The sequence below is a fragment of the Psammomys obesus genome, unplaced genomic scaffold (genome assembly GCF_907164565.1).
Source record: "Psammomys obesus unplaced genomic scaffold, mPsaObe1.curated_primary_1811, whole genome shotgun sequence".
Taxonomy (NCBI): domain Eukaryota; kingdom Metazoa; phylum Chordata; class Mammalia; order Rodentia; family Muridae; genus Psammomys; species Psammomys obesus.
Genome location: NW_026589137.1, coordinates 1,211,479 through 1,238,590, shown reverse-complemented (window position 1 = coordinate 1,238,590; position 27,112 = coordinate 1,211,479). Strand labels below are relative to the sequence as shown.

Genomic DNA, 27,112 nt, shown 5'->3' with positions numbered 1-27,112 from the left:
GCGATACATGGAGAAAAGGCAAATAAAACACTTGGGTATCTGAGAGCACAAAGAAAATAGGACAGCAAAAAAGGAGAGCTACATTGCTGACTTCTCTCTTTCCAGTCAACACAAGCACAATCACCACGTACTTTGCTAACCAGACAAGGGTAGATGCATGTTTTGATGTCTCAGACAAAACTAGGACTTTCATTTCTTGTGAACTTAATAGTTCCTCTTACAAATATAGGCTTTGCTTAGTCTGCCAAATGTTTTGCCTTTGTTAATTAGGTTGTTCTTCTGTTTTTACTTTGTGATGTCATAGAGGACATATGTTGACTACATCAAATATCTTTATCCTTTGCATGTTTAAAGTCATACTGTACCCCATAAATTAATACTCATTTTATTCTAAAAAATGTTTATGTCTAAATCCTTTGCAATGGTTGGTTCTAGTGTCCTTATCTTGTCTAATAAATAGTATTTTCAATAGTCTATGTACATTTTAATGTTGAGCTCTTTCAAGTTCATATCCATCAGGTGCTTATAACTTTTTAAATTTTGTTATAACCTTAGTAACTTTAATGTCAATTTTTGTTCTACTTGTACACAGTTGTTTCATAGGCAGAGGATTTTGAAGAGTTTCCTTCTCTGTTTATTTGTATATTTTATTAACAGTAATTCACTATTTTAGGGTTCTAAAGGGCATCTGTCAAAAAGTTTTAAGTCATATTGTTGTATTAATTACAAGTTGCATAGTCTGAATTTACAGGAGACACCATTTCACAGGAAACACACACACACACACACACACATTTTCCTTAAAAGAAAACATGAAAAGCTGATAGTACTTCTTATTTGTTGTTTTTTTTCTTTTCAACACAGATTGTGAATGAACTCTTTCATTACCACTTTTAGGCTTCTTTGCACAATTTCTCACATTTTCAGATTTAGTAGTATGTAGTTTCTTCCTTGGAAGGCAAAGAAGCATCACCAGATTTCATTGTATTGTCATTTTCGCAACTGTAACCAGAGTGCTAATTTCTTTTCCTGAACATGTTTTGAAGTATAATACACAGGAAACACCTGTGCACTACTTGTTTCTTTTTTCTTTGTCAAATATTGCAGTAGACTTCTAGACTTACTAGGCATTTTCCCTTTGGGGTTTCAGCTACTATTATAGGTTCTCCAGAGGAAATGCTAGAATAGCCCTAAGAGAAGGTATTCTTTCCCAATTTTTGTGTGGAGGTTTTTTGTTTGTTTGTTTGTTTGTTTGTTTTGTTTTAAACGGCAAAAAGTTTTGAGAAACTATTCGATTCACCTTTTCTTGAGGTTTCCAAATTAGGTGTTGCAAAATAAGCTATACATTTTGGTAAAAATACATTAGCCTCTTTAGTAAGATGATCCACAACAGGAGAAGGGTCCACCTGGTGGAGTTGGATTATCTTCATGTCGTGATACTACTTTCAACATACACAGTTTTGTTTTCTGTTCACCACGTGATTTTTGTAACATACCTAGAAGGCGAATTCACCTGTACTGCTTGGGAAGGATCCTTTACTGTATAAACTTTTTTTTTCTTTCATTTGAGTACTTGGAATGAAATCCTCACTATCACTATCTGAAAAACTTAAATGAACACATGGCCGGTATGCTTTTAGCTTTTCAGAAAGCTTTTTATTTTCTTCCTTTATGTTGTTATTTTCTACAGTGAGCTCAGCAATCTGCAGTAGATTTTTGTTGTTGTTGTTGCATGTTAGCAAATCCTTGCTTTGTTTCATTCATTAAACAGCGTTCACATAATTTTGAATGGGAGCGCTTCAGGGGTCTCTGGTACTCTAGTCTTTGGTACAGATTCACTCAGCCTTCCCTCAGTCAACCGCGCTTTCCTCAGGCTGGCTAATTTCATCTGTGAGCAGTGAATCTCTTTATCATGGACCTCTTTCAGTGTTAACCACGCCTTTTTAAAATCACCAGATGCCAAATCACTTAAAGCTAAGCTTCACTTTACCAACCCATGGGTATTTTTTTTTTTTTTACCATCTCCCCTGTCTGTCTTCGCTACCACTACTGCCGGCCTGCATCTCATTTCTCTTATTGGGAACCAAGAGAGGTGGGTTTGGCTTGGCAGGACCACTGACAAAATGGCCAAAGAGCTTCAGCTGTGTATTTGTCACTAGCTAGCGACTAGCAGGACCACCGGCCACTTTCTAAGTATGGAGCTATGGCGGCTAGTTAGCGGTGCCACTGACAAAATGGTAGAGGAGTCTCTAAGGAGTGGGTCCTCTGACCAGAACCCTAGTGCCCCTCCCCAGTACGACAGGCGTGGCCTCACAGACCTCCCTTCGCTTCCCCCCTTTAGAGACCTGCCAAGAAGGTGCCTTAAAACACAGTCCAGAGGAGCAGGTGCTGAAGAGGAACAAATAGGCTCTGTTTCCTTTTCCTAGAAAGAAGCCAAAAGCTTTTTCTTGAAAGAGGAAAATACAAGAGCGCGAGGGTGAGAGAAACCCACCGCCTTCTAAAACGGCGGCGATCGCCGCCCTCGGAGGCCAGGCTGGGAGGCCCAGGAATGCTGAGGGAGTACGCATGCGCGCCCCCTATGGGGGTGGGGGCATAGGCATACTGTCTCTGGAAGATTCCAAAAGGCCAGGCAGGAAGGGGGCGGAAATAGCTTAATCTTTTAGAACAAATCCTATCAAAGCCATTTTCATTACTGATGGTTAATATTTTAGAATCATTGAAAACTGTCGATATTCATAGTAAAAAAAAAAAAAAACAACTTTGGAGTAAGGTAGGAAAGTGACCCATGCTATAATCCCAGATACTTTAGAAGGCAGAGGTAAAAAGATCTTGAGTTCAAGGCAAACCTATACAACCTCCTAAGACCCTAGACCCCAGTTTAAAATAAAAAAATTAGAAAATGCTTTATAATTACAGAACTCGGGAGGCAGAGGCAAGAGAATTTAAAGTTTAAAGCTGCATCTTCAACCTAGACCCGGTCTTCAACCCAGGGCAGGGAGATAGCTGGCAATGGCAAAGGCACTTGCCATGTGACCTAAATTTAATCCCTGAGGCCCACATATGGAAACAGCACTCAACTCACAAGTTGTCCTCCAACTTCTACAAGTGTCTCAGCCACAGCTTAAATGTGCTACCAACATGCATTACAAATGTAATGATATAATCATGAAATTTTTTTAAAAAAGAACTGATAATATAGCTGTGTGATAGAGCACTTTCCTAGTACATAAAGAGTAGTAAGTCTTATCCCAGTATCATTTAAAAAATGTGTTAAAAAATAGAAGAAGCAACATTCTTCCTCAGTCCTTCATAAGGTCAGCTTTGTCTCTTCTTTCCTTGTTTGCTAAAGGCTGTTACTTAGATGGGAAGTCATTTCTCTACTTTTGATGATAAAAGATTTTGTCATTTACAATAGGGATAGCCAATGCTGTTGGCTATATCAGAGTATAAAAAAGAAAGTTATAACCTGATAGGATTTAATAAGTTTTATTTCTTCATTTTTAATTTTTATTTTTTAAGTCAGAGCTGGTCAAGGTGTCCCTTTATATCAGCACGTAGGAGGTAGAGGCAAGAAGATCAGGAATTCAAGGTCAGCCTGAACTATGCAAGCCTGTCTCAAACAAACAAAATAAAACCCTGTAGGTAGTAGGTAGGTAGGTAGGTAGGTAGCTAGATCATAAAAAGGATATTGGAAAAATTAAAGAAATGGGTTAAAGAAACTTACATGGGTAGATTTAGGACATTCTTATGTCTGAAAGAGTTGGCTGTATAGATAGAATGTCAGCCTTATTATCTAAAGAGGAAAATGGAAGAAAATAATCTCTTTCTCTAAAGTTCTTAATGTTTCCATTAACAGCACCTTTTGAGCCACAGATAAAGTCCCTGACCTTCTCAGAAAAATGCCCATAAATCTACCCTTGTTTATGAAATTTTGGAGTTGGCTAAGCCTTGGGTATAAAAGATGAACAACATTTTTCTTAGTTTGTCTTTAGCTATAGTAGAAAGATTAGAACAAACCATCCCACAGAGTATTTACCAAATAAATAAAAAGGTTAGAAGCTGTAATAAAGATTTCTGAATATGTTTGAAACCAATGCAAAAGAGTATGTGTATTCTTTTGAGTGCAATGTAATGAAACACATTTGTAATCCCAGCACTTAGGAGGTAAGGCAGGAAGGAGAAAAGTATGAGCACTTGTAAGTTTAAGGCCAGCCTGGGACTCATAGTGAAATCCTCTCTAAAGGGGAAGGGGGAAGCCCCCTTGACATTGTAGATCTATAATCCCAGCACTCTGAGATAGAGGCAGGAGGACTCGGGAGGCCACTTAGTGGATTTGAGCTACTTCGTGGATTTGAGGTCAGCCTGGAATATATACCGTCTTGTCTTTAAAAAGATAGAACTGGTGGGTGGTGGGCATTGGAAAGAAAAAGTTAGGGATAAAGCGTGTGGTGATGGCTCTTTGTCCACAGATCTAACACTTTATTTCTCCTATTTTCAGATACTCTCTTAACTTACTGGAATAAAGTGTCTCCCCAGGAGCTCATAAACATTCTCGTACTTCTAGAGTAAGTTACAGTATTTTCCTAAACATTTTTTTTTCCCTTTGGGAAAAGTAAGTTGAAAGAAATTAGATGTTACAGTTTTGTTTTGTTTTGTTTTGTTTTGTTTTGTTTTTTTCTGTTTTCAGCAGTTTGTTTGCTAATGTTGTAGAAAATGCTAAAATATTTTAATAATCTAGCATTCTTCAGCCAGTGATAAAAGAAAAGCAAGGAGGTGGAACACTTGTGATCTCATAGAAAAACTCGTACCTAGGAATAGACTGTCTTACAGATGAATGGAAGACTTACTATGACCTTGAAAACTAGGAAACTAGAATGCTATCAGCTGGCTTGTATTTGTGCAGATGCTGGATTAAGAAACAGCTAGAATTTGGATTTCCAGCTCTTAATTTTAAATCTTTCTCAGTTTAGGAACAAAGAGATGTAGTTTTGTGCATCTGTATACTAATGTACAGCTACATGTGTTTTAAAACACTTGGGGACACCAACCATTGTGATTAAAGGGAGTTGCTGAGCTACTATGTTATCATTATCAAAAGATAAACAGAAAATTATGCACAGAATGAAATGTAGACATTTTTTACATAAATAGTGCATATGTGTTATGTATATGATTTATATGCAGATATAAAATACAAAGAGAATAACTGATACATAATCAGTGAATTCAACTTTTAAAAAAATTACAGAAAATATCTGCTGATTACCAGTTAAGATTTCAAGGGGATTCTCCTAACTATGTGTTTAACTATGTGTTTAAAGTTTTTTAAAAGTAGATTACAGAATAATGGGATTTCCATTATGACAGCTTCATTCAAGTAAACCCTTCCCACTCCTGCTGGCCCCCTTCATCTGTTAGCAACTTACTTGCTTTCAAATAACATATCTTCTAATGTATTTTTTCCTGTTTCTTTTCTCTTTCACTAACACTCCCTGAAGTCCTCTTTCTCCTTTTCATAGTCCCTTTTCTAGTTTCCTGACCCACCCCTCAGTGATAGTAAAAACTGTAAATATTCTGAAGAATATTTATCAATGAAGATTAGCCTGCATTTCATGGAACTTAAACAAGGCTGTTCGTGACAGTAGTTGAAGCTGAGAAATAATGATCGCTTGGAGATTTAGATGTTATTTTTCCAATTTTCATGTCTTTATGATTATTAATAATGGAGAGTATTTAATATCATTGTACAAAAGATAGCATTGGCCCCCATTTCTATAATTAAGGAACATGTTTTGGTCTTAATGAGTGCTAGAGACCTTTGCTATGTTATGGTACAGTGCACAAAGGATGATTTACATGGGCTACATTTTTTTAACCTATTATTACATTTGTATATATAGACATGGGACTTTAATGCTCGTATAACTATAGCAAATATGTATGAAAAGAAAGAATACGGCAAGCCTGTAAGTAGTTATCTGGGCATTTAGTCTGTGAAAATATATGATATTATAATGTCATTTAAGTAAATTGATCTCTGGAACATATGACTCTCTACTTATTAATTGGTAAATTGCACCAGGTTTGAATATATTACTAACATGTTGTTGTTTTCCTTTCCAGAGTATGCTTGTTTCACTTTCGATATATGGGGAAAAGAAACATAGCAAGGTAATTCCTGCATTACTACAACTTTTCATTTTTTCCATTATTTTCCAACCAAGAGCAATCCAATCTATGGCATATAAATCCTAAGAAAGTGATTTAGGTTGACATGAAGGCAGCTGTGATTTACTCAGCATATCCCATCAAAGTTAAAACTAATGTGAACTACTACTGTGTTTTCAAAAGGGTAAGATCTCCCTAAACTTCAAGCAGATATTTGTGTTTCCTGGAGGACTTAAGTTGGGGATAAAAGTAAGGACAGGCAGAAAATCAAAAGGCAAATGGGCTGTAGGATTTGTAACTTTTACCTACAGTCTGTTAACACCCTAAATACTAAGATGAATAGAAACCCTTAACAGTAATCAGGACATATATTGTATATTACCTGTTTATTCTTTAGCCCCTTAAATCTTTATGAAGACATGTTGGAGGAGCTCAGAGGCATATCTCAGTGATAGAGCATTTGTTTAGCATGTACAAGGCCCTGGATTCAATTCCCAAAACCACAGAAAAAGAAAAAAGAAAAAGAAGAAAGAAATTAAATTTGAGCTTGGAATATATCTCAGATGCTGAATACTTCCGTAGCATGTGTGAAGTCCTGGGTTCAATCCCCAGTACTGGAAAAATAAAACAATCAGGAATGTTTGACAGTACCACAACAGAGAAAGCTCTTGCTTATTTCAATTATGGAGAGAGAGACAGAGAGAGAGTGAGTGAGTGAAGTAGAACTATGCATTAAAGGAATTCAAATATAGTCTTCTAAAAATGTATTTATTTTCTGTACATGCTTGTACTTGTGCAAATGTATGAAGGTCAGAGGACAGCTTGTGGAGTGGGTTCTCTCCTTCCAGCATGTGTGTCCCGGGGATCCAACTCAGGTTTCTAAGCTTTTGGCAAGCACTTTTATCCACTGAGCTATGTCTCTAGCACCAAATAGTGTTTATTTTTTTTCTTTTCTCTACCTTTTTTTAATTAATTTTTATTTTTTTATATTAATCACAGGTTATTTACTTTTTATCCCAGCCGTAGCCCCCTCCATCTTTCCTCCCAATCCCACCCTTCCTCCCTCATCTCCTCCCTGCCCCTTTCCAAGTCCTCCTCCCCTTCCATCTTACCCTAGCTTATCAGGTATCTTCAGGACTGGCTGTCATGTCCTCCTCTGTGGCCTAGCAAGACTCTTCCTCCCTCCAGGGGGAGGGGGAGGTAAAGGAGCCAGTTGCTGAGTTCATGTCAGAAATAGTTCCTGTTTCCCTTACTAGAGAAACACACTTGGTTACTGAGTTATCATGGTCTACATCTGAGCAGGGGTTCTAGCTTAATCCATACACATAGTCCTTGGTTGGAGAAACAGTCTCATAGAGGGTCCCCGTGCCCTGATATATTTTGTTAAAATCTATAGCAGTCTCTTTTTCTCCTTTGTTTGGTTTTGGTTTCGGTTTTGGTAACAGGTTCCCAAGGAGACCAAGTTTGCCTTGAACTTGCTCTATCTCCAAGGAAGACTTTGAACTGCCAACCCCCTGTCTCAGCTTCTCAAGGGCTGAGATTATAGGATTTGTAAGCACACCACACCTGCCTTAGTTCCATAAATTGAAACCTTTGCATGGAGTTTATTGCTGTGTCTCTGGAACAGCCTAGTAATAGATCTCAAGTGATAAGAGTTCCATTTCCCATCATCTTTCCCTGTGACTGTGCACTGCTCTGGTAATTAGCACTGTAGACCTTGGCATCTCTGATCTCATTGGTTATATGAGGACAAACTTCTCCTTCCTGAGTTTATATATGACCAGTTGTAAGCAGTCCAGAGAGAGACTGGATTGATATACCTTAAGTATTTGATACCAGCCCCTTCCCATTTTCATGTCTGGTTTTTTCTCTTCTCCTTCCTCACTTCATGCAAAAAGGCTGAATATTATTGGAGTATTATCTACTTAACCCCAATGTTTTTGAGAAGTATAAAAGTGGAAAGCACTTTCTAAATGCCTTAGCTACTAGTATTAGCTCTTTTTAAAATCCCATTAAAATATTGTGCAATTTAGGGGCTGGAGAGATGGCTCATTGTTTCCAATATGCCTCATTTAATCCAAGTAATAGTTGATAAGATCTTGAGCAGCGTATTATATTTATATGGAAACACATCAATTAAAATCACATTTTAGTTTAAAAGAATCAAACATGACATATATTATTGAAGCACTGCAGTTTTTGCTGTTGCTGTTGTTTTGTTTTGTTTTGTTTTGTTTTGTTTTTTGATGGAGGTTTGAGACAGGGTCTCATTATGTAGCTCTGGCTGTTCTGGAACTCACTATGTAGACCAGGCTGGCCTTGAACTCACGAAGACCTACTTCTGTCTCCTAAGTGCTGGGATTAAAGATATGTACCACCACAACCCAGTCTTACTTCAATTATTGATTTAAAATTTTATTTTAGGGTGCATGACGCCTGGCTCTCCAAACATTTCGGAATAGATCGAAAATCACAAACTATGCCAGCTCTTCGAAACAGATCAGGAGTGATGCAGGCTCGGCTTCAGCATCTTAGCAGTTTAGAAAGCTCATTCACACTTAATCACAGTAAGTAAGCTTGGAGGGGTGCATGTGAAATAGCCTGGTAATGCTATTTAATCTTTTCAAAAAATTTCCATATGTATATATGTGTGGTGTGTATACAGATATGTCCATGCCTGTGGGTGAAAGAGTACGTACAGGTGTGTGTCCAGTTTGGTAACAGAGATCTCTTTTTAAAAAAAAAAAAAAAAAAACAGGTTTTCTCTGTGTAACCCTAGCTGTCCTGAACTCGCTTTGTAGACTGGCTGACCTCAAACTCACAGAGATCTGCCTGCCTCTGTCTTCCTGAGTGCTGGGATTACAGGAGTACTAGATCTTTCTTAATTATGGCTGCTTTATTCTTTGAGGCAGGGTCTTTCAGTCAAATCCAAATATGTCTAGTCTTGCTTGCCACTTGCACCAGGGAGTCCCTGTCTTTGCCTTTTTATAGGCAACCCTCCACACCCATTCAGCATCTACTTGTGTTCTGAGTATCCAAACTCTGGTCATCATGCTTACATGGCAAGCACTTTAACGCTGAGCCATCACTAAAGCCCAATTTTAACCTTAAATCCTGGTTTAGTAACTTATTTATGTTATGTGCATTGGTGTTTTGCCTGCATATGTGTCTGGGTGAGGGTGTCAGATCTTAGAGTTACACATAGTTGTAAGCTGCCATGTGGGTCCTCTCAACCACTGAGCCATCTCTACATCCCCTTAAATCTTGGTTTAAATCACTGATGTCATTGGAAACTCATGCACAGAGTTATACTTGTATATCCCTGGTATGTATTTATTTATATACTATAATTTCATCATACATGACTGTTTAGTAACGAGTGATTTTTTTTCAGCAACTGTATGTGATTTAAATCTTTTTACTTTAGTATTAAGGAATTTTTTTCATTCAGTTGTTATTAATATATTTTTAAATTAGATATCCTTTTTTGCTACTTTTTTAATTACTTTAGATTTATTTATTTTATTTTATGTTTATCAGTGTTTTGCCCAAATGTATGTATGTGCACCATATGTGTGCCTGGTGCCTGTTACAGATGAGTGTCAGTCACCATGTGGGTGCTGGAATTGAATCCAGGTCCTCTGGAAGAATAATAAATGCTCTTAACTAATGAGCCATCTCTTTAGCTTCATTAAATCCTAATAGAAAGTACTAGTACCCTAATAAAATACCGTATATAATATTCATTTAGAGTTACTATTGTTCATTTAATGGCTAATGACGTATATGTCCTATGCTGACTGCAGAAATGAATCAACTCTAGCTGGGCTTAGTAGTACATGCCTGTAATCCCAGCTACCAAGGAGGGTGAGGCAGGATGTTCACAAGTTCAAGGCCAGTGTGAGTAAATTTGGTCTTTTCTCATACACTAAAAAGTAAACAAACGAAAACAAAAAACCAAAACCCCAGGGACCTAGCTCAGTGGTAGATTGTGTGACTTGTGTGAAACCTTATGTTCAATCCCCAGTAGCACCAAATAATAATAATGAAATCTAAACACCATTTCTTGGAGGTTTATTTAATTAGGATAAAGCATTCAGAAGCATCTAGGACAAGGAAGGAAATCTTGCCTAACTGGGGCCATTAGAAGATTATATAAAAGGAAAGTACCCTCTCAGCAAATATTAATCAAAGCTCGGGGGTAGAACACTTTCATTTTCATATGCTCTTCCGAAGGTCACACAGAAAAAGAAGCCAAGAAAAATGGCTTTGTTTTTTTTTTTTTTTTTTTTTTTGGTTGGTTTTTTTGTTTGTTTGTTTGCTTTTTGGTGGTAAATGCTTTTAATCCCAGTGCAGGGGTGGCAGAGATAGGCAGATTCTTAGTACTCACTAGCACCCAACCTTGCTTACTTGGTGAACTCCACAACAGTGAGAAACTTTGTTTCCAAAATAAATAAATCAAGTAGATGTCACTTGAAGCAAAACAATGAAGGATGTCCTCCTGCATACACATGCACAAGTCCATGTATGCACACCCACTTGAAACTTATTATTAATACTTATGTAAGATTTGGTTTGTGATGATGATCATATTTTTTAATTTTTTAATTAATTTCAGTTTATTCACTTTGTATCCCAGCTGTAGCCGCCTTTCATTCCCTCCTGATTCCACTCTCCCTCCCTCATCTCCTCCCATGCCCCTCTCCAAGTCCACTGACAGGGGAGGTCCTCTTCCCCTTCCCCTCTAAATCTAGCCTAAGAAAACCGGCTTTGTGAAGCCCAATAATATTGTTAATGTCCTGCACAGATAGAGCCCGAGCAAAATGACTGAGGACATACATTATTAAAGTGTCTGCTTCTGTTGAAAGTGCAGCAAGCCTGTTTCCATCAGCCCGTAATCACCTGGGATTTAGAAACAAGTCTTCTATCACTGGCAGAATTGAAGACATCTGACTGTAGGACACTGAATTTGTGAGGCTTTCTCATTTTTTTTTCACCCGTGTTGGCAGCACAACCTAAGATGCTCATTACTGAGCATCACCAAATAAGGGGACATCTAAACACATGCTGCAGAATTGTTGATAGTGTACTGATGTGAAAAGTGCATAGAAGTGATTCCACCAGACCATGACTCTCAGTAAGGAATAAATGCCGCAAAGCTTATTAAGTCTGTTAGTATTGGAAGCTCCTTCTAAGAAGGCAAGACTGTCTCACTGAGGCTCTGGCAGGAACCCATTCAGCACTATTTTATGTAAGTCTGTGTTGCTCATGGTTTAATATGCTTCTCTTACTCTAGGTTCTGCGATGACCGAAGCAGACATTTTCCATCAGGCACTCCTGGAGGGCAATACTGCTACTGAAGTTTCTCTGACAGTACTAGACACCATATCATTTTTCACCCAGTGCTTCAAGGTAAAGATGAGTTTGAAGTCAGCTACTGTCATTGCAAGGAAGGAAAAAACCTTTTACAGTGACTAGCTAGTCAGAGGCCTGATAGTTTAGTTTAAAATAACCTGGAAGGAGCAGTGAGGAAACACTGGTGGCAAGCCAAGTTTGACTAGCTATGGTATAACCTTGAGAAATCGCTGAACTCAGTGACATGCATAAAGTGGAACTGTTCAGACTAAAATGTCTTTAATCCTCTTCTGCCTCTTAAATTCTATTGTTTTAAGCCAGGTGCAGTAGCTCATGCCTGTAATCCCAACAACTCAGGGAGACAGAGGCAGATCACTGTGAGTTCAAGGCCAGCTGTGAGTACAAAGCAAGTCCAGGAAAGCCAAGGCTACAAAGAAGAAAAAAAAAAAAAAACTTCTCTCAGAAAACATTATTTATATTTCATTCTTTAGATTCAGTTTTCTGCCAGGCATGCTGACACATGTTCTATAATGTCTGGACTTGGGCAACAGAGTCAGGAGAATAGCTTAATCTATATAACGAGTTCCAGATCAGCCAAGGGTATGTAGACAAAGAAAGGAGGTAGGGAGAAAAAAAAATGGGAGAAAGAAGGAAGGGAGGAAGGATTTTCTTCCACGTTTTTATTAAAATAATTAGTAATTTTTCCTGGAAATAATGAGAGAATCAGTCAACCAAAATACCTATTGTAACAAGATATCTTCTAAGGATAATGTCCAGGCAAACTGACTACCTCTTCAGGTTTTCCTCTTAACCGAAATCATCAAGTCAGTTAGCTTGCAGGCGTTTTGACAGGGTAAAATAAGAGAATAGATGTGAGAGTGTTTAGAAAGTAAAACCTACATGAGCATAATGTAAGGTAGCATAACTATGAGAACGCAAAAGGGGAAAATCACACGTTTTCTCTTCAGTTACATATTAGTTAGGATTATCTTTTGTGTTTTGTTGTTGTTTTTGCTTTTCCTCTTTTCTCATGTAATATAGTCAATTGCTTTAGGCTTCCAGATACACTGTGGAAATATGCCCCATGCTTCTCACAAACATTAAAAAGGAGAATCAAATAACATACTAATAAGAAGGTTTAGTAGGTGACTGTACAAAGTACTGGTTTGTTTTAATTAAAATAACACAAACATCTATTTTTCATCATGTTAGTAGATAGGATATTGGGTCTCATGACTAGACTTTCATTCCTCTCTGCTTTTAGAATACTTTTTATTTATGTAACAGATATTTGTGTATTTCTTGGTGAATGTCAAGCACTCTCTTAAATACTTCACAAATATCAACTTACTATTTTTGGTGCTGAGGCTTGAACCATATCGTCCTGGTTTCAAAGCACATATTGTGTCATTGCGTTACCTTACTTTTTATTTTGAAGGTTGGGGTAAAAAAAGAAGGTACATAGAAGGACATGTGATCTTTATGAAGTTGCAAAAATGCTCTAATGTTGGATTGTAATAGTTCAGTTTAAAAGTGACTGAATTGTATTCCTAAAATAGATGGATTTCTGGTAACACAAATTATATCCCTGTAAACTTAAAATTACAAATAATAAATAAACGTTTAATCCTTATGATAGCCTTATGGGGTAGAAACTTATCATTCTCATTGTAAAACAGGGTGGCTCAATCACATAAGGAAATTCACAAAGCTAATCGGTGGCAGAATCAAAACTCAGAGTTATAGACCAATCATAGTTGAAGTCCATGATTCTAAGCATTGGCCAACAGTATTATCATTTGTGTCAGAGTTTCATCTAGTTTTGTGTGGCAGGCAGAACTGATATAATCTGCTTAGTTTCTTGAGAGGCAAAAAGACAGAATGGAAGAAGTTAACTAATGTTTTGATTTTAGACAGTTTGGTGTGTGTGTGCATGTGTATGTCGTGTATGCATACATGCATTCATGTATATGACTGCAGGCCCTGGTTTGAAGGTCAAGGATATCCTTGGGTGTTGTCCTTGCCTCCCACCTTGTTTGACATGAGGTCTCTGTTGTTTTTTCCACTGCATACTCCAAACTAGTTGCCACATGAGCTTCTAGAAATTCTGTCTCTGACTCAGGCTCTCATAGGAACTCTAGGGTTCCAGAGGCTTCTATACCGTGTCTGATTTTTATACATGGTTTGTGAGAATTTGAACAGGTTCCTCATGCTTTTATGCCAAGTACTTTTACCCACAGAGCCATCTCTTCAGGCCCAATGATTTATCTTAATTTTTGCTTTTTTTTTCTTTTTTCCTTTTTTTTTTTTTTAGTGTTGGGGATTGAACTGGGGACCTCCCAGGGAGGCCTACCTACAGTAGACAGGCATTTTACCATTGAACTATCCATTATAACCCCTTGTTGATTTATTTTAAAGCTAGTTTTATAAACTAAATGATATTTGTACAACTGTACTATTTATTGTTTTTTATGCCTATTTACAAAAGGCATTCAAACAGCCACTTGTTTTCTGAACTAATGGAGGGTTTAATTTGACACCAGTGCATAAATATATCTTACACAAAATATACTTTTAAAAGTAAATAGGCTTGTAAAAAGAGTTGTTATCTCTCTTAATTATTATTCTCCCAGAGCAATACAAAGGACAGTTGCCTTGAATTTGTTTTTAAATTTCTAAATGTATAAGTTAATAAAAAAAATATTTCTCCTAGCCAGTCATGACTGAACGTGTACATAATCCCAGCAAGAGGATTGTGACTTTGAGCTATCCTGGGCTAAGCATATAGCAAGTTCTAGATGCCCCTGAGCTATGTAGATAGAACTTTAGAAGAGAAAAAAAAAGGAAGAAGCCAGAAATGGAGGAGGGAGATGGAAGATGAAATATTCTTCCCATGTGCATTTTGCATTTTTAGCTATTGTAAATGCTGGAGTTTTAATATTCTAGATATAGTTTATGTGGTGTTTTGAGATTCCCAGTTAAAGTTGGAGACCACAAGACTATTCTCAAATAAAATACTCAAAATATTTTAAAAACTTCCAAAGGCCAAAGAGCAGTTTCATAAGCATCATAAGTGATGTTGCAGTAAAATTACTTATCTTGTATGTAGGGGAGAGGGACAAACTAAAGGTTTCTATAAACTTTTGTGTTTTTTTTTTCCCATGGTTTTTTAGAACCAACTTTTAAATAATGATGGCCATAACCCACTAATGAAAAAAGTATTTGATATTCACCTTGCTTTTCTTAAAAATGGACAATCTGAAGTATCACTGAAGCATGTCTTTGCCTCGCTGAGATCTTTCATCAGTAAGGTAAGAACAACTTTAGTCTGCTAGGAGCTCAAGGAAAGATGGAGGAATGGGTATCATTATGATGACATACACAAATAGCCATTAACTACCACTGCCTTTGTAAATACATGCACATGCACAACATACCAAAATCTATGTAGAGAACCTGGCAAAGAATCCTATAAAATCAGAAGCTGCTTTTGCTTTTACCGTTATACCTTCCCATTTGCAGTAGTCCCCTTTCCAGGGGTTTCTATTGTTGCAATAAAACACCGTGACCAAAAAGCAAGTTGGGAGGAAAGGGTTTATTCAGCTTACATTTCCACATTGCTGTTCATTATTGAAGGACGTCAGGGCAGGAACTCAAACAGGGCAGGAACCTGGAGGCAAGAGCTGATGCAGAAGTGATGCTACTTACTAGCTTGCTTACCCTGGCTTACTCAGCCTGCTTTCTTATAGAACTCAAGACCACCAGCCCAGAGATGGCACCACTCAAAATGGACTGAGCCCTCACCCATCAAACATTAATTAAGAAAATGCCTTATAGCTGGATCTTTTTTAAAATTTTGTTTCATATTATGATCATAGTTTCCCCTCTCCTCCCCATGCCTCCCCCATCCACTCCTCCTCTGTTTCTCTTCAGAAAAGGGCAAGCCTCCCATGAATATCAACCAGCCAGGGCATATCAAAGTTACAGTAAGCAAGACACCTCCTCTTCTATTAAGGTAACCCAATAAGGGGAAAGGGTCCCAAAGGCAGGCAATAAAGTCAGAGACAACTCCTGTACCCACTGTTAGGAGTCCCGCAAGAAGATCAAGGTATACAACTGTAACATATATGCAGAGGTTAGTCCCATGCAGGCTTCCTGTTTGGTGATTCAGTCTCTGTGAACCCCTATAGACCCAGGATAGTTGATTCTGTGAATTTTCTTGTGTTGTCCTTGACCCCTCTGTACAGCCAGGTCTTATGGAGGCATTTCTCAATTAAGGTTCCTTCTTTCAGATAACTCTAGTTTGTGCGTTAAGTTGACGAAAGACTAGTATACTCTCCCTTGGCACCTTCTTTTCTCTCTCAAGATTCAACCCAAGACACCACATTCTCAGACCCAATGTCATTTTAAAATCACCAACTTCACCAATTTTTCATTATCTTGCTTATACTATGAGACTAACATACCACCTACTGCAGTGACAAAACATCAGTCTTGCATATTACAATAAAATCTGTGTGTAAGCACTTTGAAAGCAGAAACTAACTTTTTGAACTCTGGGATGTTGCATAATATCTTACAAATGAACCATAGGCAGCCAGTATATGATCAAATGAACAAGTGTTATATTTCTTTGTATGTAAAATCAGAAATTAGTTAAATGTGAAACTTGAAATATACTTCAAGAATAAAGGAATAAAGGAAGCTTAAATATACTTTAAGAATAAAGGAATATATGGAAAAGTGAGTGTTGTAAAGGCATGATAGGATAAATAAATGGAAATATACTTAAGAACAATCCACTTAACAGTTACTAGGTAGGTAATTACTACATACAATCCTGAAGGTTTACTATGCAGCAGATGAAAACATACATATAAAAAAATATATGCACACATATATATGTACATCAACAAATGTCATCATGATATGATGTTTGTAGAGAGGACTGGGTGTGGCCAGGAGAAAATAAAAATGCTGTGGCTTAACAAAGTTTCCTTTCAGCAGTAGTCGGAGTAGTTAGTGTTAACCCAGGAGATGAGACTGGAAGTATAAATTGCAAGCAGAAAAGTGTGTAGTCATCTTTAACAGCTAGACTTCATCTTTTAGGAATCAGGTAGGCATGGAATGGTTTAGAATAGGGAAGTAATACAATTTGTATTAAGATATGTATTGAGAGAATCAGTGTGACTGGGGGAAGTAAGCCTCTATAAAATTAATGTAGGAAAGACATTGACTGGGAAACAGAGTCAGGCACATCTCTGAATTCAAGGTCAATCTGGTCTATGTAGCAAGTTCCAGGCCAGCCAGAGCTACATAGTGAAACACAAGTGAATGAAAGAAGGAAGGAAGGGAGAAAAAAGAGAAAACAGGTAGTACAAAACATTGTAAAAATGTAAATAAAACATAGTAAAGAGAAAGAGAAAGAGATGAAGGCTCAGAAAAAGGCATTGGTAGTGGATATGGAGACAGGATACATGTTAAATTTTCAGACTTGATCACCAGTTCATTGATAAAATAGTGTTTAGGAGGTTTGAAATCTGAAGGACAAACTATACTAATGTAAAAATTAATGAATACAATTTTGTAGATGTATTGAATTTCAAGTGCCTCTGTAACATTGAAATATGGATTCAGGGAGAGCCCTGGACTGGAGTTAGATCTATCCATCTGTTCTGTATTTACCAAACAAAGCCCTCTCTCGTGTGCTGTACTAGCTACTGGCAATATGATGGTAGAGATAAACAAGAAGAACAGAAACAAGCAAAATGCTAAGATATGGTTCCTCAACTAATGATTGGGCAACAATCTAGTTAAACCATTTTAAGTGGAAAATAGTTTAACTGAGGCAAAATGTCCTCTAACATAAATTATTGAACACTATACCTTAGCAACATAGCACACTGAAGGCATTTGCTACTTCCCTTCATGATCCCATATCTGTGACCTGTATCCAGAAATATAAATTTCATATCTCACATTGTACCCAGAAAGAAAACAGAACTCAGAATTTGATGTTACAATTTCTGCTGAACACATAATCATTTTTGCTTACTGTGATTTTTTTTTTTTTAATTCTTTACTTGAACCATCATTATTTGGGGACAACGTCAAACTGATATACCTTATAGAGTAAGATGTGAAGAATGTAAAAGGACTAGCCACTCCTTGTTTAAGGAAGAACATTCTAGGGAAAACAGCATTTGCAAAAGTCTTGCATCAGGAAAGAGTTTGGACATTAAGAACATTAAGGGCTAGTATAGCTGGAGCATAGTAAGTGGTACATCAGCATCAGAGGGATACTGGAACTCAGCGGAGTGGCTGAATTTCTTTTAGGAAGCATATAGAGAAAAAACAGGGATCAGGGTCAAAACACTGGAGAGGATAACAAAGAAAGTATTGAAAGAGAAAACTGGAACAGAGACAAAAAATAGTAACAGAGGAAGCAAAAAAGGCAAGAAAGGAAAATGTCACCGAAGCCAAGGGAAAAAGAGTCAATCTAATCCTGTGAAATTCTGAGATTTCCCAATTTGCCAATCAGAAAGCATTTATTAAACACCCATTGCTTGCCTAACATTGTACTTGCTACAAAGGTAAAATAAAGCAGATATATTCCTGAAATGTGGATTAAAATTCAAGGTTTCCAAAGAACCATTGTGAGTAGGTGACACTCAAGCTTCAGAATTCCTAAAAATAGCCACTATGCCCTCTAAAGCAGTTTGTTTATCTCCACTTGCAAGGATTGGAGATTCTAATAAGCCTACACTAGATTTATAGTTTATCTTCCACAGAGCAGCAGGTTGGATACATTTTCAAAGCACCAAGCCCCTAGCCTGTTTGGAGAATTCAGTGACCACTTGGACACTCTTTTTCTGTGACAAAATATGTCTTAATTGACCATGTTCATGGAGTAGAAAATGGACAGGTATATACAAACACTTCACTTCTTCTGACTCAATTTTGTTTAATAATAATAAAAAAGATAAATTTCACTACTAATACTTTTCATTATAATTTTCTTAGCATGTGGAACTTTAGAACACAAGTAAGTGCTCTTCCCATTTGAAGACCCCATTTGAGAGCCATAATTCATCATTTCAGTCATTTATTCAGTATATCATTGAAACTCTGTTCCTCTTATATTTTGGACGATCTTGAGCTCTTCTCAGATTGGCATTATTTATGCCAAGTACCGTTACATTATCGCAGTAACTTCTCTAATAACTTGAGTTGTTCTGTCATTGACATATGCTTGTCTGTATGGCAACAAGTTCACACTATCTTTAGAACAGAGCTCTGACTTCATAGTGATTTGTTATCCTTTGAAGCACGCCACATAGTTTTAGGTGAGCCAACTGGTTCAGGCAGATTAGGTGGTGGATTTCATTAGATTTTCAAGTATGCATTTATGTTTTTCTCATTTAGTTTCCCTCAGCCTTTTTTAAAGGAAGAGTAAACATGTGTGCTGCATTTTGCTATGAGGTTTTAAAGTGCTGTACTTCAAAGATTAGCTCAACCAGGAATGAGGCATCTGCACTTTTGTATCTTTTGATGAGAAACAACTTTGAGTATACCAAAAGGAAAACCTTTTTGAGGACACACTTGCAGGTGAGTACCAGTAAAATCTCTTCTTTATTGTTTCTTCTTCAATCACTGGCCTCTATTAAAATCAACATCTATAGGTAGAAAGATAGTTCATTTGGCAAAGTGCATGTTTTTCAAGCATGAGTACTAGAATCCCATCCAAAAAGCTGGGCATAGGGCTGGAGCAATGGCTCAGAAGTTAATAACACTCACTGGTTGTTCTTCTAGAGGACCTAGGTTTGATTCCTAGAACCTACCTGGTGGCTCACAGCCCTTTGTAACTCCAATCCAATGTATCTGATGTCCTCTTTTGGCCTCCTTGGGTACCAGGCATGTTGGTATGCACTTGTAATCCCAGAACTGAAGAAATAGGGACAGATAAAGTCCTGGCGCTCACTGGCCATCCAGCCTAACCTAATCTGGCAAGTTCTAAGCCAGTGAGAGACTTTGCCTCTCTCCCCACATTAAGATAGATAACATCTGAAGAATGGAACCCAAGTTTGACCTCTGACCACACACAGGCACACATGCACATCTGCAAACACATGTACATCCACTCCTTTCTCTGCTCCCTGCAAAGATCAATCTCTATAGCTACTTGGAAAACTAAGGAAAAAGGATATTAACTTCAAGTCTTACTTTGTAGAGTGAGGTCAATGCTATCCTGGGCAACATGAAAGACTATCTCAAAACAAGGTAAAACGAGGGCTGAGGTTATAGCTCAATGGTATAATGCTTGCCTAGTATGCACAAGGCTCTGGGTTGCAATGTTAGCACTGCAAAAGAAATCAGTATCTGGATTTCTGTGCCATAGCTTTCAGACCATGTGGCTATGTTCCACTTGAAATGGGACTGGTACAAGCTGGGGTGTGTTGAAAATATAAAGACTAAGTACACAAAAAAATAGAGCATCGAAGTCATCTTATGTTGTTTCTATGATTTGTCAAATTTTAGAGGCAGTTAATTAAAAGATATCAAAATAAATTTTGGATCAGCAAAGTGGTTCAGTGGGTAAAAATGCTTGCTGCCAAGCCTGATGACCTGATTGTGATCATGAAAACACACATGGTGGAAGGAGAAAACCAACTCCTACTAGTTGTCCTCTGATCTTCACGTGATCATGTAGCATGTGAGCATACACACACACTAGATAGATAGATAGATAGATAGATAGATAGATAGATAGATAGATAGATAGATAGATAGATAGATAGATAGGAATTAAGTGAGTTTCACTTCCATCTCTTTTTCACTGTAGCTACCTATATAGGTGACTCCCATCCTCTTCCTCTTGGACAAGGCTACTCCAGAGTGTAAGTCTTGAGACTCCATGCTCAAGTTCAGATAGTCTGACATGGAGCAGGTTACTTCCTTGGCCTCTCTGTGCCTTAGCTTCTTCAAATATAAAGCAGGAGAAACTTCATCTCAGAGTTTTTGTGAGCCTTTAAGTAAGATGACTAAACAACAAGATTGTTAGATGATACAGGGCAGGTGATACAGGTTGTTTTGCATGCATCAGCAAAACCTTCATTTAACAATCAGAGTGCTGAGCATGTTGCCACATACCTAAAATCCAAACATGTGGAAGACTGAGGTAGAAGGATTGCATGTTTGAGCCAACCAGATCTACAACATATAACCTGTCTCAAAAAGCAAAAATTAAGTGACCTGTGAGTGCTAGCATGTACCTCTATACCCCCAAATACTTGAGAGGCCAAGGCAAGAGGTTCACTTGAGCCCACAAGTGCAAGATCAGTCTGGATAATGTAGCAAGACCCTGTCTCAAAAAAAAAAAACAAACAAACAAACAAAAAAAACAATGATTTTGTGGAAATCACAGAATTTATAGAGATAACCATCTGCTTGTGATAAGCTCATAGCTCAACTAATTATGTGCTGTGTGACCCTACGCGAATTAATCTGCCTGAACCAGTTTGCTCATCTGTAAAATGAGGCCAAGTATTTCCCACCTTGCATGGTTAAGTATGAGGGTGAAAAATGAAATGTATATAGTAGCTGGCACCAAGCCCAGCATAGAGAGCACACTGGGTAAAAATTACTATTCTACATCTCTGTATCATTGGGATTACATAATGAAACAACTTAGATTCTAAACACAGATGGGACTTCTTGGCTCAGTAGTCTACTGTGTAATATTGGAAGCCTTGGTTTGTTCCATTAGAGCTATGAACTGGGGAAGGATTATTGATAGGAAAACAACCATTATCCTGCAGTCCCAGCTATTGAAGAGACTGAGGCAGGAAGACATCAAGTTAGATGCTAGTCTGGACACTGTATAACAATACCTCTCCTTAACTCCCAAAGCAGGAATTTTTTAAGCCATTTGAAATGAATAACCTTTATTCCTCTCCACAGATAATAATTGCTGTAAGTCAACTGATAGCTGATGTAGCACTAAGTGGAGGATCGAGATTTCAGGAGTCTTTATTCATTATCAATAATTTTGCAAATAGCGACAGACCTATGAAGGTATGGAATAAACTGAAACTACATTGGCTGGAATTGTCATTCAGTGGCACTTACCATGTACAATGTCCTGGGTTTGATTCTCGACGCCAGAATAATGAATAAAACCCATTTTAACTAAAAAAGGGGGTTTATATCTTTAAAATGTCATGGAATTTACAGTGATTGTTCATATGTAATGTATAGAATGTGAGCTTTATGAGTTGATGGCTTTTACATACCACTGTCTCTAGCAAATAATTTCTGCATTAGTTAAATAGATTAAGCAAATGTGCATCTCTTAGTAATAGAATCTGTGTTATTTTCTTTGCTTGATTTCTAAACTTAACCCAGAAAGAAAAAGTAATTTTCTTTCTTAAAAATTGTTAACATTTATAATACTGGTTAATTAAATACTGAGTTAGAAATTGAAGAAAAATCTTACTCCTCAGGATGGCTAATAGATCTATTGCTAACAGATGAGAAATGGAACAAAAAACTTTCATTATTTGTTGGTTTTGTGACTTTCAAGTTATGTTTACCGACTATCACTTGCTGTCATAGTCCAAAGCTGTCACTCTTCAGTACCAGTCCACCGGAATCAAACCTAAAATTCTGACCACCATTGCTGTTTCACACATGCTTGCAAAACTAGAACACTGTAAAAATATATCTCTTACTGTATTGCCTGTAAGACAGGTCCTGCGATCGTCCCAGGGGCACGAATTGTTTCCATTGTTGGGAAAGGTCAGATTCTTGTATATTTGACAATATTGTATAAAATGTTTTTGTTTTTGTTTTTTTTTTAATTAAAAGCTGAGAGTCACAACATACTTGATGTTTGGGAAGTGTAGAATCTGTACAAAAAAGTGATTCCCGTAGGAATGCTGCTTACAGGGAGAAAAACACTGAGTAGTGCCAGCTGCTCATGGGCTGGGAAAGTTTGATTTTCAAGCAGCTATGTTGGTTTCCCAGGGGATCAGTCTAAAGTTCAACTAATCCCAGGAGCACAGAAGCAACATATACTACTTCAGCTATTTGACTCATGTTCCAAGGATTTGTTTCCAGTTGTTACCATGCTCAATGCCATATATACAGGTAGATTAGTGACATTTTTCAAGTGAATAGGGCTGATGTTGGCTTTCCTTGAGAAGAGCTCTTTTTGCTTTTCCTTGACTTGTTTGTGAATGGCTTAGTTTTATCTGCTAAGGCCACCATTAACACCTAATTCTGTTATGAGAAGGTAAGCTTTTTACTCAGGATGTAGAGTTTCTATTAATGGGCACAAAGGGGTTAGATGGGACTAATTATTTTTAGAGCAGACAAAAAAAGCAGAACAGTATATCATATTCCTATTAAGTTTCGTAACCGTGTACTTGGCTCATCCCCATCTTGGAGTCGGAAACACTTTGAGAGGCCAGTGTTCTCTTTAACCTCTCTGGAGTGTGATATGACTCATAGCCTTTCATTTGTGGAAATAGAAAATTAGCAGTAGGATTTTTACTGAAATGTGTGTTCCAGTCAGTGAGCACAATAGGCACACTTGTCAGTATGAAAGTTGCCTGCAGATCAATATGTCTGGAACCAGATTGCCTGTATAGAAGTCCTGTCTCCATGACATGCCAACCGGGAGACATTGGCTGAGCTTCTCAACCACTATCTGTGCCTCAGTTTTTCCATTGGTAGAAATTAATGAGAAGACTACTTAATTTATAGGGTTGTTATAAAAATTAAAACATATAAAGCACCCTGGTACCAATGTGTGCCAGTAACTTTCAATTACTGTTCTAAGTAAATTTCAGATGCACCAGAATCCACAGTGGACAAGCCAGGATCCAAAGCCTGATAGCCTGTATCCAAAGGTCATGATTTTCTGTGCTTTAAGTATATTGCCATCACGTTCATAAGCCTTTGAAGCCAGGCTAGTTACATAAGTTTAAAAATAACTAATTAAAAACCCTTTAGGCTTGCCACATGCAACACAGTACTGCTGACCATTAACAAAGAATAGAAGGTATATTATGCTCCCCAGGATTGGATGCTCATGCTGAAATTCTATTGATAATACTGCTAAATATGTGGGTCTTTGTTTTCTTTGTTTTGAAATTAGGCAACGGCTTTTCCCACAGAAGTCAAAGATTTGACCAAGAGGATCCGAACTGTTCTTATGGCCACTGCCCAAATGAAGGAGCATGAGAAAGACCCTGAAATGTTAATTGATCTTCAGTATAGCTTAGCTAAATCTTATGCCAGCACACCAGAGCTGAGGAAAACTTGGCTTGACAGCATGGCCAAAATTCATATAAAAAATGGAGATTTTTCTGAGGTGACTACTTAAGATTTTGCTCCCACTGGGACTCTTCAAACTCCCTTGAACATATCTGACACTTCTTTCTTTATCCTCCATTTCTAGGCTGCGATGTGTTATGTCCATGTAGCGGCTCTAGTTGCAGAATTTCTTCACCGCAAGAGTAAGATCTTTCTGTTCTGAGATGGGAGGACTCTTAGCTGGCAAAATAATCCTTATCTTTACAGCTTTCAAATGTGAATGGGATAGAATTGAGCTCTTAAAAAATATGTTTACCTTCAGCCTTATTCAATGCTAAACAGACATCATTGTAAAAGAAGACTGGATTGCTCATTTTGGCTTTGGCTTCTGTAGGAGGTTACAAGAGTTAAGTTAAATAGTACACAGCTGGGCTTGATGCCCAGTGTTTATTTCCCAAGACTATTTCCCTGGACAACTGCCACATTCATTCTTCTTAGAGCTCAAGAGAAGTTCTGCCTAATACAGACAGATCATATTTTTCAGCCTTCCTCATCCTTAACTTCACCAACAACTGTCCATATCTAGAGCTATTTTTATATAGTGACACCTGAGTTTTAAAGAGAATCAGGGCCTTGAAGGACAGCAACAGCTCTGCATTCCTAATTCAAGATTCCTAATTCAGGGATCAGCTTAGAAGTGTCTCTGTCCCCAAATAATATTGTTGGCTACTATAACTACTCAAATAGCAAAACAGTTGAGTAAGGTTTAAAACTTAATTAGCAGTGGCGATTGCAATCAAGACATCTGCTATCTATCACAATGTTCATGCTGCTTTCTTCAAGGCAGTCAACCAAGTAACATGAGGGCAAAATGAAAGCATCTTAAGGGAGTCATATTACTTGGGCTTTGGCTGTGGGGACACAACCTTGTGTTTTAACTCTGCAAAATTCTTTTTTTTTTCCACATCTAAGGTTCAGTGTTTGTGTAAAACACTTCATGTAAAATAATGGCCATTGTGGAGATTTTCCCAAACTATAACTATAATGGTTAAACTATGCATTCACGTCATTTAGGTTTGGGAGGGGTAGGATCTCATGTAGTCCAAGTAAGCCTCAGACTTGCTATGTAGCCAAGGGTGACCTTGAACTTCTGCTCTTCCTGCCTCTAGCTCCTGGGATTACAGACATGTACCACTATGCCCACTTCCTGCAGTGTTGGAGATCAAACCCAGAGCTTTGTGAATGCAAAGCAAGCATACTACTATGTGAGCAATGTCTCCAGCATTTTACTTGTATTTTAAATAGACATTGAAATGTTTCAACAATCAAAGTTCTCAAACTGATATATTCAAATAGAGTTAGTAGGGTCTGTTATCCCATATTGAGGCTAAGGCACAAATCCAAGGCAGTCTGGGCTACATGGTGATTACAGAGTATGAACCTGAAATAGAATTCCAGACTCAATATGAATTATTAAGAATTGACTCTTGATTTTGAAAATAGGTAATTATATTAGAGATTCTTCCTAAGAATCTTGCTTTACTCCAAGCACCAAGACGTTAAATTAAAAAAAAAGATGTATTATAAGAAAAACAAATAAAAATTAGTGTATTCCAGTTTTCTCCTTTTCGTGCATATGTTGTTTTCAGTTTCTTTCCTTCTTTCTTTCTTTCTTTCTTTCTTTCTTTCTTTCTTTCTTTCTTTCTTTCTTTCTTTCTTCTTTTTTTTTCTTTTTGGTTCTAGAGATTGAGCCAATGGCTAAAAGCATGATAAGCGTGTTCTTTAGCATTAGTCTTACAACCAGTCACTACAAGTAGTTCTAAAATGGAGAAAGAATTTATCAAAATCAGACTCACTTTATTCTTTTCAGTTATAACACTGATAGGTTTGTCAAGTTGCTCCCAAAACAAAAGTTGAAGTTGCATACCTGCAATTCTAAATCCACTGACAAATATGAACATCTTAAACACAGGACTGTGGTTTTAAATTCTTTCCAGAGAACTGCCTCCTGTTATCCCAGCTTTCTAATTAGTGAGCATCTCAAATAAGAGTTCCAGGTCCATTAAGAATAAACCCTTTAGATTTTGAAAATAGGTAATCATATTAGAAATTCTTCCCAAGAATCTTGTTTGATTCACAGGTACAAAGACCTTCAGACTAAGCAAAACCAAGAACGATTTATGTCCATTAGTCAGCCCTTCACTTTAGAGAGACTATTTCTTGCTCTAGTTGTTTAAACATTAGGTGTCTACCTTAATCAGCAATCTGACCTGTCTTAACAAGTGGATGATTCCAGTAGACAGCTAAAGACTGCATGTTGGGAACCATTGTAAAGGCTCTCTTATTCACACATCACTCTTTTCATCACCTAGCCTATTCCAGCTCCAGCTCTTCTCCTTCTACACCAACAGGGCTTATAGAGTTATCTCTTTATTGAGCTTTTTTTCCATTTTGAAAGCTTTCACTGTGGTTATCCTGAAAGTGAAGAATGAAACTTGTCATTAATAAAAGTAAATACTGTTCATTACTTCAAAAAAAAAAAAAAAAAAAAAAAAAAAAAACAAGTGGATGTAGTCCGAACTTGTCACTGAAGTAGTTCATAATATCCTGAAGGTTCTTTCGAATTTATCTTTCATTAAAAAATCAAAGTGCTAAGGAGGAAACAAAATAATGTTCTACATTTTAAACAAAAAAAATATTAAATTTGAGTATTGTTTGTATATTTGTTTATGGGTGCTATCTATTTTTGAACCTGGAGAATTCAACTTTCTTAAATCTAGAAAATGTTATTCTAAAAGAGCAGCAGTAGTAAAAATCCTCAGGGTTTTTTCCACCTTAGGTTCAATGATTTAAAAAAAAAAATCTCAAACAACTTTTTTTTTTCAATTAGCTCCTTAAACTATGAGAGTAGTATCAGGATAGATGGCTAATCTAAAACAGTTAAGTATACTATAAAATATTCTTAATTCAGATGGAATAAAATATTGCCTAGCTGACATACTGGAAACAAATGTTCCATCGTGTAGACATATATATAAAGCTTGTTCTACGGGGATAACTACAATCTAGTGTAAGAACTCTGTAAGCTGTCAGTATTAGAAAAGTCTAGAAAACACCTGAATCTTTAAGCAAAATATGTTTTAAATAACATTTAGTGATGACCATCAGGACAGTCTAGAATTTTTTGCTTTCATTGATACTGAAGACAAAAAGTGTGTTTACATTTTAAATCCCTGACAAGTATATAACACCAAAAACTTGTTTTGTTTTT

The 27,112-nt window shown here is 37.2% G+C and overlaps 1 protein-coding gene across 1 annotated transcript in view; it reads left to right on the top strand.

Moving 5' to 3' along the window:
• The window catches only part of Dock11 (dedicator of cytokinesis 11), a 210,185-nt gene that overhangs the window by 146,368 nt on the left and 36,705 nt on the right, over positions 1 to 27,112 (top strand). The window contains exons 36-44 of the mRNA XM_055604932.1: positions 4,499 to 4,565; positions 6,124 to 6,171; positions 8,593 to 8,735; positions 11,465 to 11,580; positions 14,697 to 14,834; positions 18,949 to 19,131; positions 21,484 to 21,597; positions 23,684 to 23,899; positions 23,987 to 24,044. Of these exons, the coding sequence (XP_055460907.1) occupies positions 4,499 to 4,565; positions 6,124 to 6,171; positions 8,593 to 8,735; positions 11,465 to 11,580; positions 14,697 to 14,834; positions 18,949 to 19,131; positions 21,484 to 21,597; positions 23,684 to 23,899; positions 23,987 to 24,044 (1,083 nt within the window). The remainder of the gene's footprint in view (positions 1 to 4,498; positions 4,566 to 6,123; positions 6,172 to 8,592; positions 8,736 to 11,464; positions 11,581 to 14,696; positions 14,835 to 18,948; positions 19,132 to 21,483; positions 21,598 to 23,683; positions 23,900 to 23,986; positions 24,045 to 27,112) is intronic.